The 12703-nt window shown below is 36.9% G+C and overlaps 1 protein-coding gene across 1 annotated transcript in view; it reads left to right on the plus strand.

Annotated features, from left to right (window-relative positions):
• IMPG2 (interphotoreceptor matrix proteoglycan 2) overlaps positions 1-12703 on the plus strand; it is a 104058-nt gene that overhangs the window by 45088 nt on the left and 46267 nt on the right. The window contains exons 6-9 of the mRNA XM_030801988.1: positions 542-624; positions 2557-2718; positions 6730-6788; positions 8795-8815. Coding sequence (XP_030657848.1) covers positions 542-624; positions 2557-2718; positions 6730-6788; positions 8795-8815 — 325 coding nt within the window. The remainder of the gene's footprint in view (positions 1-541; positions 625-2556; positions 2719-6729; positions 6789-8794; positions 8816-12703) is intronic.

A 12703-nucleotide genomic window follows, 5' to 3' on the forward strand; every position in this document is an offset into this window, starting at 1 on the left:
TGCATTCTGTGGTATAGTTTAACATGTTCCTTTGCCCAGTATATTTCTTGTAAATTGGTAATTCATTTCTTTATTTTTAATTAAAAAACCCCACAAACTACTCTGTGTTAGAAATTTCAAACATCTACAAAAATAGAATAACATGATAAGGTCCAGTTTTAACACTTGTCAATTCACAACCAATTTCCAACCTTTACCCATTTCTCCTCTCTGGTAGAGGAGTTACTTCTTTTAGTATGTGTTCCCTTTACTAGATCTCTCCTTAAGTATAGGAATGTTGTCTTTGTGTTCCTAGTGTCTTGTGCAGAGTCTGGCATATAGTAGGTGCTCAATATATGCTTGTTGAACTTACCACAATTATTTCTTGCTCTGAGAAGACTCCATACAAATATGTCTTGAGGTTAGAATGCACTGAATTTCCAGGACAATAAAACAAACTATTTATGGGAATGGTTTTTGAAGTCAGTTCCTTTTTTCGTGATATGAATTCTGACTTAATCAGGGACTGAATTCATGCATATGTTTTTGCTTTTCTTCTTAGACACTACTCTCAGTGTTCCACATCCAGGGGTGGACGCCTATGAAGGTGCCTCAGAGAGCAGCTTGGAAAGGCCAGAGGAGAGTGTGAGTGATGCTCTGTTTTGTTACTTAGTTTCTAACATGGGACACAGAGATTAAGAGAGAGTTTATCTCCCATTGCTGGACTACACAGTACTTCACGTAGTGTCCTGTTAGAAAAATGACATGCATTCTAAAACCAGTACATTAAAAACAATTTTGAGATTCCTTGGAGAACTGAGTAAATCTGCTCTTATTGGTGAGTTTTTGGTGAGAGAGGGCTTCGAATTATAAATGAAATGGACTGTCATTGAGGTAAGCCCACTGCCTCTTGTGGCCTCTGTGACATGATTTACTATGGTGGTTTTGCCTATGTTCTTCTAACCCTTAATAGACCAGATCTTAGCCTTCTTTATTGGGCAAGAATATACATTTTATGTAGTTTAAAAGTCAAAAAGTACCATGCATTGTGAATGTACCATTATTAATAGAAACCTGTCCACTAAACAACACTAAATCCTATAGCTGAGTCTTTATCACAAAAGATATATACAGATTAACAAAAAAATTACACATTGCCCAGGAATATAGAAACATTTTGTTATATATTTAAATACTGCATTTAAAAAATTACAAGATTCACAAATCCTGTTTTTTTTTTTTTTTTTTTTTTAATATAGAGCAAACTCTGACAAAACGTATCCACTAGGAAGATGCAATTTAGTTATCTTGCACCTTCACTTCCCAACGTGGACATTTTAACTTACATGAAATCAGGTTAAGTCGCTCCACTCTGCCTCATCACCCTCCCTGTCACTGAACAAGGCTGGTGGTAATCCCTAGAGTGGATACCTGAATCAATACTTTTATCCTAAGTACAACCGTGTTCCAAGTAGATGGTGCTAGCAAATATTGGCATTTGATAAATATCTGTGAATAAATGAATAAAAAGTGATACTGCAGCTCTGAACTTGAGTCAGAATAGCTATGATTTAGATCTGGAAACATTTATAGAATGAGATAGAATTCACTTTAATAGAAATTAAGGAATTGTATGCAATCAATTGGAACGTTAATATCCAAAACAGAGGATTTAAGCCAATTTATAGAACCAGTAGGAAAACAAAACAATATAGAGATACCTAACAAAAATTAGATTGCTGTAGCTCTGGTTCAAAATGAAGCCCAAGGTAGTTTTATTGTGCAGCCATTTTCCTAATGCATTTTCCCATCTACTCTTCTAGAAATTATAAACCATATTTCGGTTCTGTTGGGATTTATCCTATAAATTATAATGTGTATTCAACCTAACAAATTTTAAGTTTTTCAACATCTTTATTGTTATCCTGAGCAACATAGGAACATTAGAACATTGTAATTCAAATGATCATTTTGCTGACCTGTATGCAACTTTTCAGTATTTTTGTTCTCTCTTTTTTTATTCTACTAATTAGACTGTATTATATTCTACTTATACAGCTAAAATTTGTTTAAGATTTACCCATATGTTTACTATTTTATTAACTTTGTTTAATTTATTTATTATTTTTTTGAAATGGAGTCTTGCTCTGTCACCCAGGCTGGAGTGCAGTGGATCTCGGCTCACTAAAACTTCCGTCCCCCAGGTTCAAGTGATTCTCCTGCCTCAGCCTCCTGAGTAGCTGGGATTACAGGCGCATACTACCATGCCCAGCTAACTTTGTATTTTTAGTAGAGATGGGGTTTCAGTTGGCCAGGCTGGTCTTGAACTCCTGACCTCAAGTGATCTGTCCACCTCGGCCTCCCAAAGTGCTGAGATTACAGATGTGAGCCACTGCTCCTGGCTATTAGCCTATGTCTTAAAGTCTACCCAATTTGTTCCAAAGTCAAATACGAAATAATAAGGTTATCTTCAGAAGCTGCCTTTAGCACAGTTCTGACACACTGAAACAATCAATAAATGTTTGTTGATTGAATGAATAAGCCTTGACATTTATTGTTCTTTCTCTAAAAATCCAGATTAGCAATGAAATTGAGAATGTGATAGAAGAAGCCACAAAACCAGCAGCTGAACAGATTGCAGAATTCAGTATCCACCTTTTGGGGCAGCAGTACAGGGAAGAACTACAGGATTCCTCCAGCTTTCACCACCAGCACCTTGAAGAAGAATTTATTTCAGAGGTGGGTGATTAAAACAAAAACAAACGAGACAGTATGCCTGCTATGTTAGTTTCTCATATTCACAACACTGTTTCAAGATAGGTTTAGGTTTCAAGTTGTTTGTCTACTTGGTTCCTGGAGTGGTTACTTAGCCATTTCTTCAGAAAACTCTGTGAAAAGTCATAGGACAGATGAATTCTTTCACAGAAAGAAAAATCTTGCCATCTGCTAAAAAATAAATGCAATTTCCAACTTTTGCTGCACAGCCAAGGAAGAATGTGTTCTGTGGCATGGTTTTGACTTGAAAATATTTGGAGAAATAAGCTTCTGTAAGAAACTACACACACTGTATTGTTTTTCTTAAGGGACCATTACTTTAATGTCTTTTAATTTCATCTTTGGTATTTTTAATTGAAAATTTTTGAATAGTTAACACATAGGTAATAACTGGTACAAAATTTAGAAGCATAAAAGGGCATCCAGTGAAAAATAAATGTTTCTCCTATCCTTGGTTGGAGGTATTTTTAAGAAGGGATTTCTTTAAAGAACTGTGGATTAGACCATCCTATAACTTCACTTTCTGGGAAAATTCTATATAGGACTTAAACTCAAGATTTTTTCAGTCAAAAATGACCCATAGTCCCCATCTAGTTTGCCTTTGCTTTTGTGCAGTAAGACATTGAATGCTTATCTACCCCTGTCTGTCAGATGACAGGGCACATCATTCCTTCCTGTTTATTTTTTCTCATTCCTTCTTGACGTAGTTCTCTTTAGCCAAGTTTATCAATTCCATTACCTTAGATTAATTTTCTTCCCCGATACTGTGTCCAGATGAGAAATAAAAATGTGCATCTCTCAGCCAAAGCACTATTGTAGCCATGAGACGTGGGAAGGGGAGGCCAGACAATTCATTTTCCTAGTGGTGTGGCCAAGTTGCAAGGCTGTATGGTATGTGGAAGAAATGTCAGCCAGGCCAGTGGCCACCTGGCATCAAAGAGTGTCTTGGGCTGGCTGTCTGGTTTTCTCTGTCCTTTGATTAAGGAACTTTTAATACAGCTTAGTGTTTAGGTAAACAATTGCATGGAATGACTGCAGATTTAAAGAAGTCCAATAAACACTCTGAAAAATATCTTCATCAAGGACTTGATGAGGTAGGTAGCTATTGAGGTGATTAGAGGGTGTTGAAGGTTCTGGGCCTACCATGGAACACCTCCTTCTCTGGCCTATCTCTGTACTCCCTGTCCCCTTACCTGGAATGAAATATCTACCAATAGTCACTTTGCATGAAACAGCAGAGGCAGGGGATCATGTCTCAAACCGAAGGGGATCCTCCAGCTCCCTCCCTTTAGGACACCATCACACGAATTTTTTGCTCAGCTTCTCTGGGTATCACTGGAAGACACACAGGGAGAAGAAAGCCTGCTTGGAGGGGATGAGGTTTAGGAGCTATTAATCTGTGTGTGTGTGTGTGTGTGTGTGTGTGTGGTGTGTGTGTGTGTAAAAGGATAAGAAGTGGGGGCATGATAGGCTTGGGATAACACGAAGTACAACATCAGAGAGGGGAAGGTCAGTGTGATGGGCCTGGGAGTGTTGGTGCCTGAGGGCAGTGCCAGTGTCGGTGTGATCCTCACATAGTGCCTTGTGCTCACAGGCGACTTTCTATTTGTTTGCTCACAGCAGTCACGTAGACAAGCATCTCTATTTTACAGATGAGGCTCAGGAGGCCAAATAACTTGTTCATTGTCATTCAGTCTCTCTAGGAACAGAAATGAAAATCAGGTCTCCTACTGCCTTTCAAAGTACTCCTTCTTCTACAGAGTCCCCTTCCTTTTAATTCAAGGTAGAAGTTACAATGAACCTTAGTTTTCCCAGTCTTGGTCCCAATTGTAAAGCACATTTATCATGAGGCAGGGGCAGTGTAATTCAATGGGAAGAATATGGGTTTTGGTGTTAGAGAGATCTGGGATTGAATACATTCTGATTCAGTCACTTACCAAATGTGTGACCTTGGCCAAGTTAGTTAATATCTTATAATCTCCATTTTCTCATCCATAAAACAGGAATAATATATTATCTCTTGGGATTGTCACAGAGATTTGAAGTAAAGCAAAGCACCACACATATTGCAGTCCTCAATAAATTTTACTGACCATTAATATCAATGTTGAAGTCGAATGACTTCATGCAACTAGATACCTATACATGTTTAGACTCCAGAGATTGCAAAGCCTACGCTAAGATGGGTTTAGTAGTAATGATAACATACAGTTGTACAGCATTTTTCAGTTAATGGAGTGCTTTTAGGTACATTTCTTTTAATCTTAAAATCAATATGGTAGGTGGGCAGGGAAGTATTAGTTCTGAAAAAAGAATGCCTGTGCATGGACACTCTGCCAGCAGAAACAGAGCTGAGACTAACCCTCAGCCTTCTGATTTCTAGTCCTGTGTCTTCTACCCCTCCCCACCGCTCTACAAGAATTTTAACAGTTTTTTATTTCCTTTCAGAGAGTAAAACAGGGCACATTACTATAGCCAAAGAGTTTCATTCTTTGGCTTTGGATCTTTATTCTTAAGGCATAAAGATCTTCAGTGAACCAAGATTTTTTAAAAATCCCACTCTCCTCATATGAGGACTTGGTTAAAAGCAGATGCCCAGAGATGTTGCCAAGGTCCATTAATTTATTTCCTTTGTTCTGATGTTGGCCCCATCATGACCCATCTGGTGAGGTTGTCACCTTCTGAAATGTTACAGATTAAATGGTTATTTTTGTTAAAATATGCATTTGTGCCTAACTTGATTATTATTATTTTTTCTGAGACGGAGCATGTCGCCCAGGCTGGAGTGCAGTGGCGTGATCTTGGCTCACTGCAACCTCCACCTTCCGGGTTCACGCCATTCTCCTGCCTCAGCCTCCCGCGTAGCTGGGACTACAGGCACCCACCAACACGCCCGGCTAATTTTTTGTATTTTTAGTAGAGACGGGGTTTCACCGTGTTAGCCAGGATGGTCTCCATCTCCTGACCTCGTGATCCACCCCCCTCAACCTGATTATTTTTACATCTTTAGTCCAATCTAGCATACCATTTTACACCTCCGGTCAGTAAGCTCATTTGGAGTTACATGGCTAGATTTTAAAGACTCAGTAATGAAACTGGCTCCTGCAGATGTGATGCTCATGAATTGGTCTTTTGACCAGTGGAGTTACCTGACCACAAGGCCTCTCGTCTGGGTGTTGAGTGTGTTTGTGGTTCTCTTTCATTGTAGGAACAGGAAAAAGATGCCAGCAGCCAGTTTCACACTTACAGAAAACAAACACTAGACTGTTTTTCAGTGTGTGTGCTGTGGCCAGATTTCAAATCCAAACAATAACATTTAAAAATGCCATTACAGGCCTGTAATCCTAGCACTTCGGAAGGCTGAGGCAGGTGGATCACCTGAGGTCAGGAATTTGAGACCAGCCTGGCCAACATGGTGAAACCCCGTCTCTAGTAAAAATACAAAATTAGCCGGGCATGGTGGCGCACACCTATAATTCCTAATTCCGGCTGCTCGGGAGGCTGAGGCAGGACAATTGCTTGAACCTGGAAGTGGAGTTTGCAGTGAGCCAAGATCGCACCACTGCACTCCAGCCTGGGTGGCAGAGTGAAACTCCGTCTCAAAAAAAAAAAAAAAAAAAAGAATAAAATAAAATAAAATGCTATTACAGCTTCTTTTGAAACAATTTTTTTTTTCACATTTCGTCACATAAGGGAAAAACAGTGCTTTGCCAACAAGGAGTATGCTTTTTATAATTTGGAAAAAATTAATATTAAAGCACATTAAAACCTTAAAAGACAAAATGAAAAAGAAAAATGTGCCAGTGTTTAGGTAAATTTTTTCTTTCACTTTCTGACCTGGGTATGCCTAGGTAAGTGTATAAGCTTCTAATAGTTGTGAACAGTGTACTTTTTATTCTGCTCTTAAAAGCATTGTTTTCTATATATTTTTCCATATTTTTACATAGTTATCATTTTTATTTGTACTTTTAACAGGTTGAAAATGCATTTACTGGGTTACCAGGCTACAAGGAAATTCGTGTACTTGAATTTAGGTAAATAGACTTATCTAAATATGCACATTTTCAGTAGCATTCTTTATTCTGAATGGAATGTCCATTATATTTATCATATATATTCTAATAATAAATGATTTGAATGCTGTAACTCAATGCTATTTCTGGTAAATTAGTATTCTTGATGTTAGTTTTTCAGGTGAGAAAATTGAGTTAGAAAAAGACCAAAAAATAACTCAAAGAGATATAGTAGGTCTAAAATTGGCTAGGTTAAGAATTCAGGAATTCATGTCCCCAGCTTGCTGCTGACAAGTTACGTAGGTCTTATTTGGCACTGATAGGAGCCTGAAGGCAGACGAGATGTGGCCCCAGTGTTTTCCTAAAACTTGTCAGTGTGGTGATTTTGACATCTTGGTATGAGGCCACTCTGGAAGGGATGCATTAGTCCTTGTTTTAAACATAACAGTTCTGAGTAAACCAGACACCTCTTTTAAAGACATTTATTCCCTGCTTAAGACTCACAGTGTAACACTTGTGAACATTTACTGAGTGAATACTTTGTATTGGGGTATGCCACATTGCTGAGCTCACTTAATCTTCAGCCCTCTCAGGATAGATATTATTAATACTCATTTTTAAGAGGAGGAAACAGGTTTAAAGGGATGAAGTATTAGCCCAAAGTCAAGAGTTTGTAAACTGGGGTGGAGGAGGAATTTTGAAACAGAGCAGCTGACTTTATAGCTTTTCTTGCTCTGAACCTTCATGCTAGACTCAATGCCATGATTTAGGTGATGCTCTAGCCCAAGTTTAGATGTTGTCCATCTCAACTCTGGCTTGTTCTTGACAAAACTTCTGAGTCTACCAGAAATAACAGCAAGCACTTATATAGCGTTTACAGTGTGCCAGGCTTTATATATATATATATGTAAACACTATTTAATTCTATTTAACACACGCTATTTAATTCCAACATCAATGCTATGAGATAGTTACTATGCTCATATTTTCCAATAAGGAAACCAGAGCACAGGGAATTTAAATAATTTTCCCAGTGTTGTTTCGCTAGTTAGTGATGCAGGCTTAGTGGAAAGAGGCCAAATATTTGAAGCTGTCCTACTTACCTAGTCTCATATCATGACCAGTTGCCCCCATTCAACTTCAGCAGTTTTCAAACAGGATGCTGCCTCCGGTTGTATGCTCAGATGAGAATCTGAGAATGTGAGGCCTTTGAAGACCTCCCTTATTTGGCAGCACATGAAGGGCAACACAGTCTTTGGAGCCAACTTGTCTGGCTTCAGATCCTGCCGTTGCACTTCTGGCTGGATGCTTTTGGGTGTATTTCCAGGATTTAACTTCTCATTTGTATAAAAAAGACAATTTACCTTAATCTTGCTTTATTAAAAAATGCTTTTGAAATACCATCAGCAACTTATTTATCTTCTTTGTTCTGTGGTTTCTATACCTATATTATGAGGATACTAATAAATCTGAATGAAGATTAGATCAATTTTTGTAAAATGCTTAGCACCGTTCCTGACACATGGAAAGTTCTATTTAAGCATCTGCTACATAAAATAATAAATATTAAAGGTTGTGCAGTATCCTGTGGATTAGTCAGTCCTGACATTTACCTATACCCTTACTACTTTACAGTGTACCATCTGATTTTAATACTGCATAACATGTTGTATCCCAAAAAAGGAGGTTCCCAATTTTGTTAAAGCCAACAACTGGAGAACTCTGCTGATTTACTGAAAAAAGTTTCTTTATGAAGAAATAACCATATGTGAATTATTTTAAAGTATTTTAAAAATTTAGAAGAAAGTAAAGACCATGGCTTTAAAATAAAATGCTTTTTTCACCTTTGCTCACTTCCTTTAATCTATAGGAATTTGTCAGTATTTGATACTGTGCAAGCATTTTTATTTAAGGAAGCATTTCAAAGAAATTCAGAGGAATTACATAAAGAACTTGCACTTTGGTGAATGATGTGACAATAATAACTGTCTCAAACTCTGTTTAATATTTTCAATTTTTGTTTTCAGGTCCCCCAAGGAAAACGACAGGTACTTTTTGGCACTTTCTCTAATGTCCATTGAATTGGGAGATAGTTTAGTAAATATGGCAGACCGTAGGTCCAGGGGAGCATAACTCCAGTCTTATATCACTTCCAATATCACTGTCTGACGTTTTCAGATCAGGGTTTGTCAAACTTTTCTATTAAGAGTCAGGTAGCCAATAATTTAAACTTTTTAGGCCATATAGTCTCTGTTGCAACTACTCAATTCTGCCACTATCAGGTAAAAGTAGACATAGACAATATATTGTAATCTAATGAGCTTTGCTATGTTTCACTTTATGGACACTGAATTTTATATAATTTTCACATGTCACAAAATATTGTTCTTTTTTTATTTTTTCAACTATTAAAAAATGTAAAATTCAGTAACTCTTGGGTAGTAGGCTGGATTTAGCTCACAGGCTGTTTAATTTTATGTTCCTGGCTTATTTCACTTAACATAATGTCCTCCAGTCCATGCGTGTTGCTGTGAATCACAGGATTTCCTTTTTTATGGCCGAATAGTATTCCACTGTGTATGTGTAACTGAGTGGAGGCTTGGCTGCTCACTGCTTGCAAAGCCAGTAACAAGGACAATGTGCAGTGAAAGGAAAGTTACTTTATTTCCAAAGCTAGCAGTGGGGGAAGCGGCCAGCTTAACCTCCAGAAATGATTCAAACTTCAGGCTGGGAAGAGGGGATTAAAAAAGGAAACTTGGAATGGGAGGCATGCAGGAGGGATGCTGGGTACAAGGTCTGCATGTCTTGTTCCAGTGGCTTATCTCAAGCCATGGTTCACAGGAGTACAGCTGGCATCATCTCAACAATGGCTGGGTTGTTGACTGTCTTGAGATAATCTCTGGAATTTTGCAGCTGGGTCTCCATGCTTGGTCTGTCTCAAGATTAGCCCCTGGAACTTCTAAGTAAGCATATAATTAGATATAAGCATGCGGTTTAATAAATGTGCATGGGGTAAAGGAGTACATGATGGGAGATGGTAGGAGGGAGTTAAGTTTCAAAGTATGTTTCAGGGCTATATTTTAAAACTAAGGGGGAAAAGGCTCCTACAGTTTGTTTCAAGGTTACAACTTGAGACTGGGAAGAAAGGAAAAAAGAAAAAATGTTTTAAAACGCATTTGGAAGTTAAACTACTTGGTTGCATATATATACCACATTTTCTTAATTCATTCATCTGTTGTTGGACACCCAGGTTGACCCCATATCTTGGCTGTTGTGAGTAGTGCTGAAATAAATAAACATGGGTGTGTGGATATCTCTTTGATATACTAATTTCCTTTCCTTTGGATAAATGCCCAGTAGTGGCATTGCTGGATCATATGGTAGTTCCATTTGTAGTTTTCTGAGGAACCTCCATATTGTTTTCCATAGTGGCTATAGAAGTTTACATTCCCACCAGAAGTATGTAAGAGTCCCCTTTTCTCTGGAACCCACTAGCATTTGCTATTTTTTGTCTTTTTAATAATAGCTATCCTAACTGGCATGAAATGATACTTCGTTTTGGTTTTGATTTGCATATCCCTGTTGATGAAAATGTTGAGCATTTTAAAATATATTTTTTGGCCATTTCTATGTTTTCTTTTGAGAAATGTCTATTCAGATCATTTGCACATTTTTAAATTGGATTGTTTGTTATTTTGCTGTGGAGATATTTGAGTTTCTTCTATATTCTGGATATTGATCCCATGTCAGATAAATAGTTTGCAAATATTTTCTCTCATACTGCAGATTACCTTTTCACTCTGTTGATTGTTTCCTTTGCTGTGCAGAAGCTTTTTAGTTTAATATAATTCCATTTGTTTATTTTTGCTTTTGTTGCCTATGCCTCTGAGGTCTTATTCATAAAATCTTTTTCAAGACCAATGTCCTGAAGTGTTTCCCCAGTGTTTTCTTCTAGTATTTAATAGTGTTTTTAAGTCTGACATTTAGGTCTTTGGTCCGTTTTGAGTGGATTTTTTGTATAGAGTGAGAGCTGAAAGTTCTAGTTTCATTCTTCTGCATATAGATATACAGTTTTCCCAGCACCATTCATTGAAGAGAGTGTCCTTCCTGCAGTATATGTTCTTGACACTTTTGCCAAAAATCAATTGGTTGTAGATATGGATTGATTTCTGGATTCTCTATTCTGTTCCATTGATCCGTGTGCCTGTTTTTATTGCTAGTACCAGGCTGTTTTGATGACTACAGCTTTGTACTATATTTGATGTCTAGTAGTATGATACATATCATCAGCTTTGTTATTTTTTCTCAGGATTGCTTTGGCTATCTGGGGTCTTTTGTGGTTCCATACAAATTTTAAGACTTTTTTTCTATTTCTGTGAAGAATGTCATTGGTATTTTGATTAGGATTGCTTCAAATCTGTAGATTGCTTTGGGTAGTATGGTCATTGTAACCATTGTAATTCTTCTGATCCAGGAGAATGGGATGTTTTTGCATATTTTTGTATACCTTTCAATTTCTTTCATCAGTGTTTTGTAGTTTTTCTTGCAGAGGTCTTTCACCTGCTTGGTTAAATTTATTTTTACGTATTTTATTTTTCTTGTAGCTATTGTAAATGGGATTGCCTTTTTTTTTTCTCAGCTAGATTGTTACTTGTGTATAGGAATGCCACTGGATTTTTGTAAGTTGATTTTGTATCCTGCAACCTTACTAAATTCATTCATCAAATCTAGGAGATTTTTTTAATGGAGGCTTTGGGTTTTTCTCAGTGTAAGATCACATGATCAGCAAGCAGGGATAATTTGACTTCCTCTTTTCCAATTTGTATGCCTTTTATTTATTTCTTTTGCTTGATTGCTCTGGCTAGGACTTCTGGTACTATGTTGAACAGGAGTGGTAAAAGTGGGCATTCTTGCCTTGTTCCAGTTCTTGGAGGAAATGCTTCCAACTTTTTCCCATGCAGTATGATGTTAGCTGTGGCATTTTCATATGTGGACGTTATTGTATTGAGGTGCTTTTCCTCTACCTAATTTTTTGAGGGTTTTAATCATGAAGACATGTTGAATTTTATTAAATAGTTTTTCTGCATCATTATGATGATCATAGGGTTTTTATACTTCATTCTGCTGATGTGATGTATCATCCATATTGATTTGCATATGTTGAACAATCCTTGCATTCCTGGGATAAATCCTGCTTGGTCATGGTGTATTATCTTTTTGAGGGGCTATTGGATTTGATTTGCTAATATTTTGTTGAGGATTTTTATATCTGTGTTCATCAGAGATTTTGCCCTGTAATTTTCAATTTTTGTCAGGTACGTGTCTTGTTTTGGAATAATAAAATTTTTCTGCTTTAATTTTTTGGAATAATTTCAGAAGAATTGGTATTCATTCTTCTTTAAAGGTTCAGTAGAATTCAGTGGTGAAGCCATCCAGTCCTGGACTTTTCTTTTTCAGTAGACTTTTTGTTACTGATTTAATCTTGTTACTTGTTGTTGGTTTGCTCAGTTTCTTTTTGATTCAATTATGGTAGGTTATATGTGTTCAGGAATTTATTTCCAGTAGGTTTTCAAATTTATTGGCATATGGTTATTCATAGTAGTCTCTAATTATCCTTTCCATTTCTGTGGTATTTGATGTGATGTCTCCTTTTTCATTTCTGATTTTATTTATTTGGGTCCTCTCTTTTTTTTTTTTTTGAATCTGTAGATTGCTTTGAGTAATGGTAGAATGCTATAGACCATTAGTCTAGCTAATGGTTTGTTGATTTTTATCTTTTCAAAAAATCAACTGTTTGTTTTGTTAATCTTTTGTATATTTATTTTGGTCTCCATGTCTTTTATTTCTGCTCTGATCTTTATTATTTCTTTCCTGCTACTAATTTTTTGGTTTGGTTTGTTTTTGCTTTTCTAGTTCTTTGAGATGCATTGTTAAGT

Source organism: Nomascus leucogenys, chromosome 21 (assembly GCF_006542625.1).
Source record: "Nomascus leucogenys isolate Asia chromosome 21, Asia_NLE_v1, whole genome shotgun sequence".
NCBI classification, from domain to species: Eukaryota; Metazoa; Chordata; class Mammalia; order Primates; family Hylobatidae; genus Nomascus; species Nomascus leucogenys.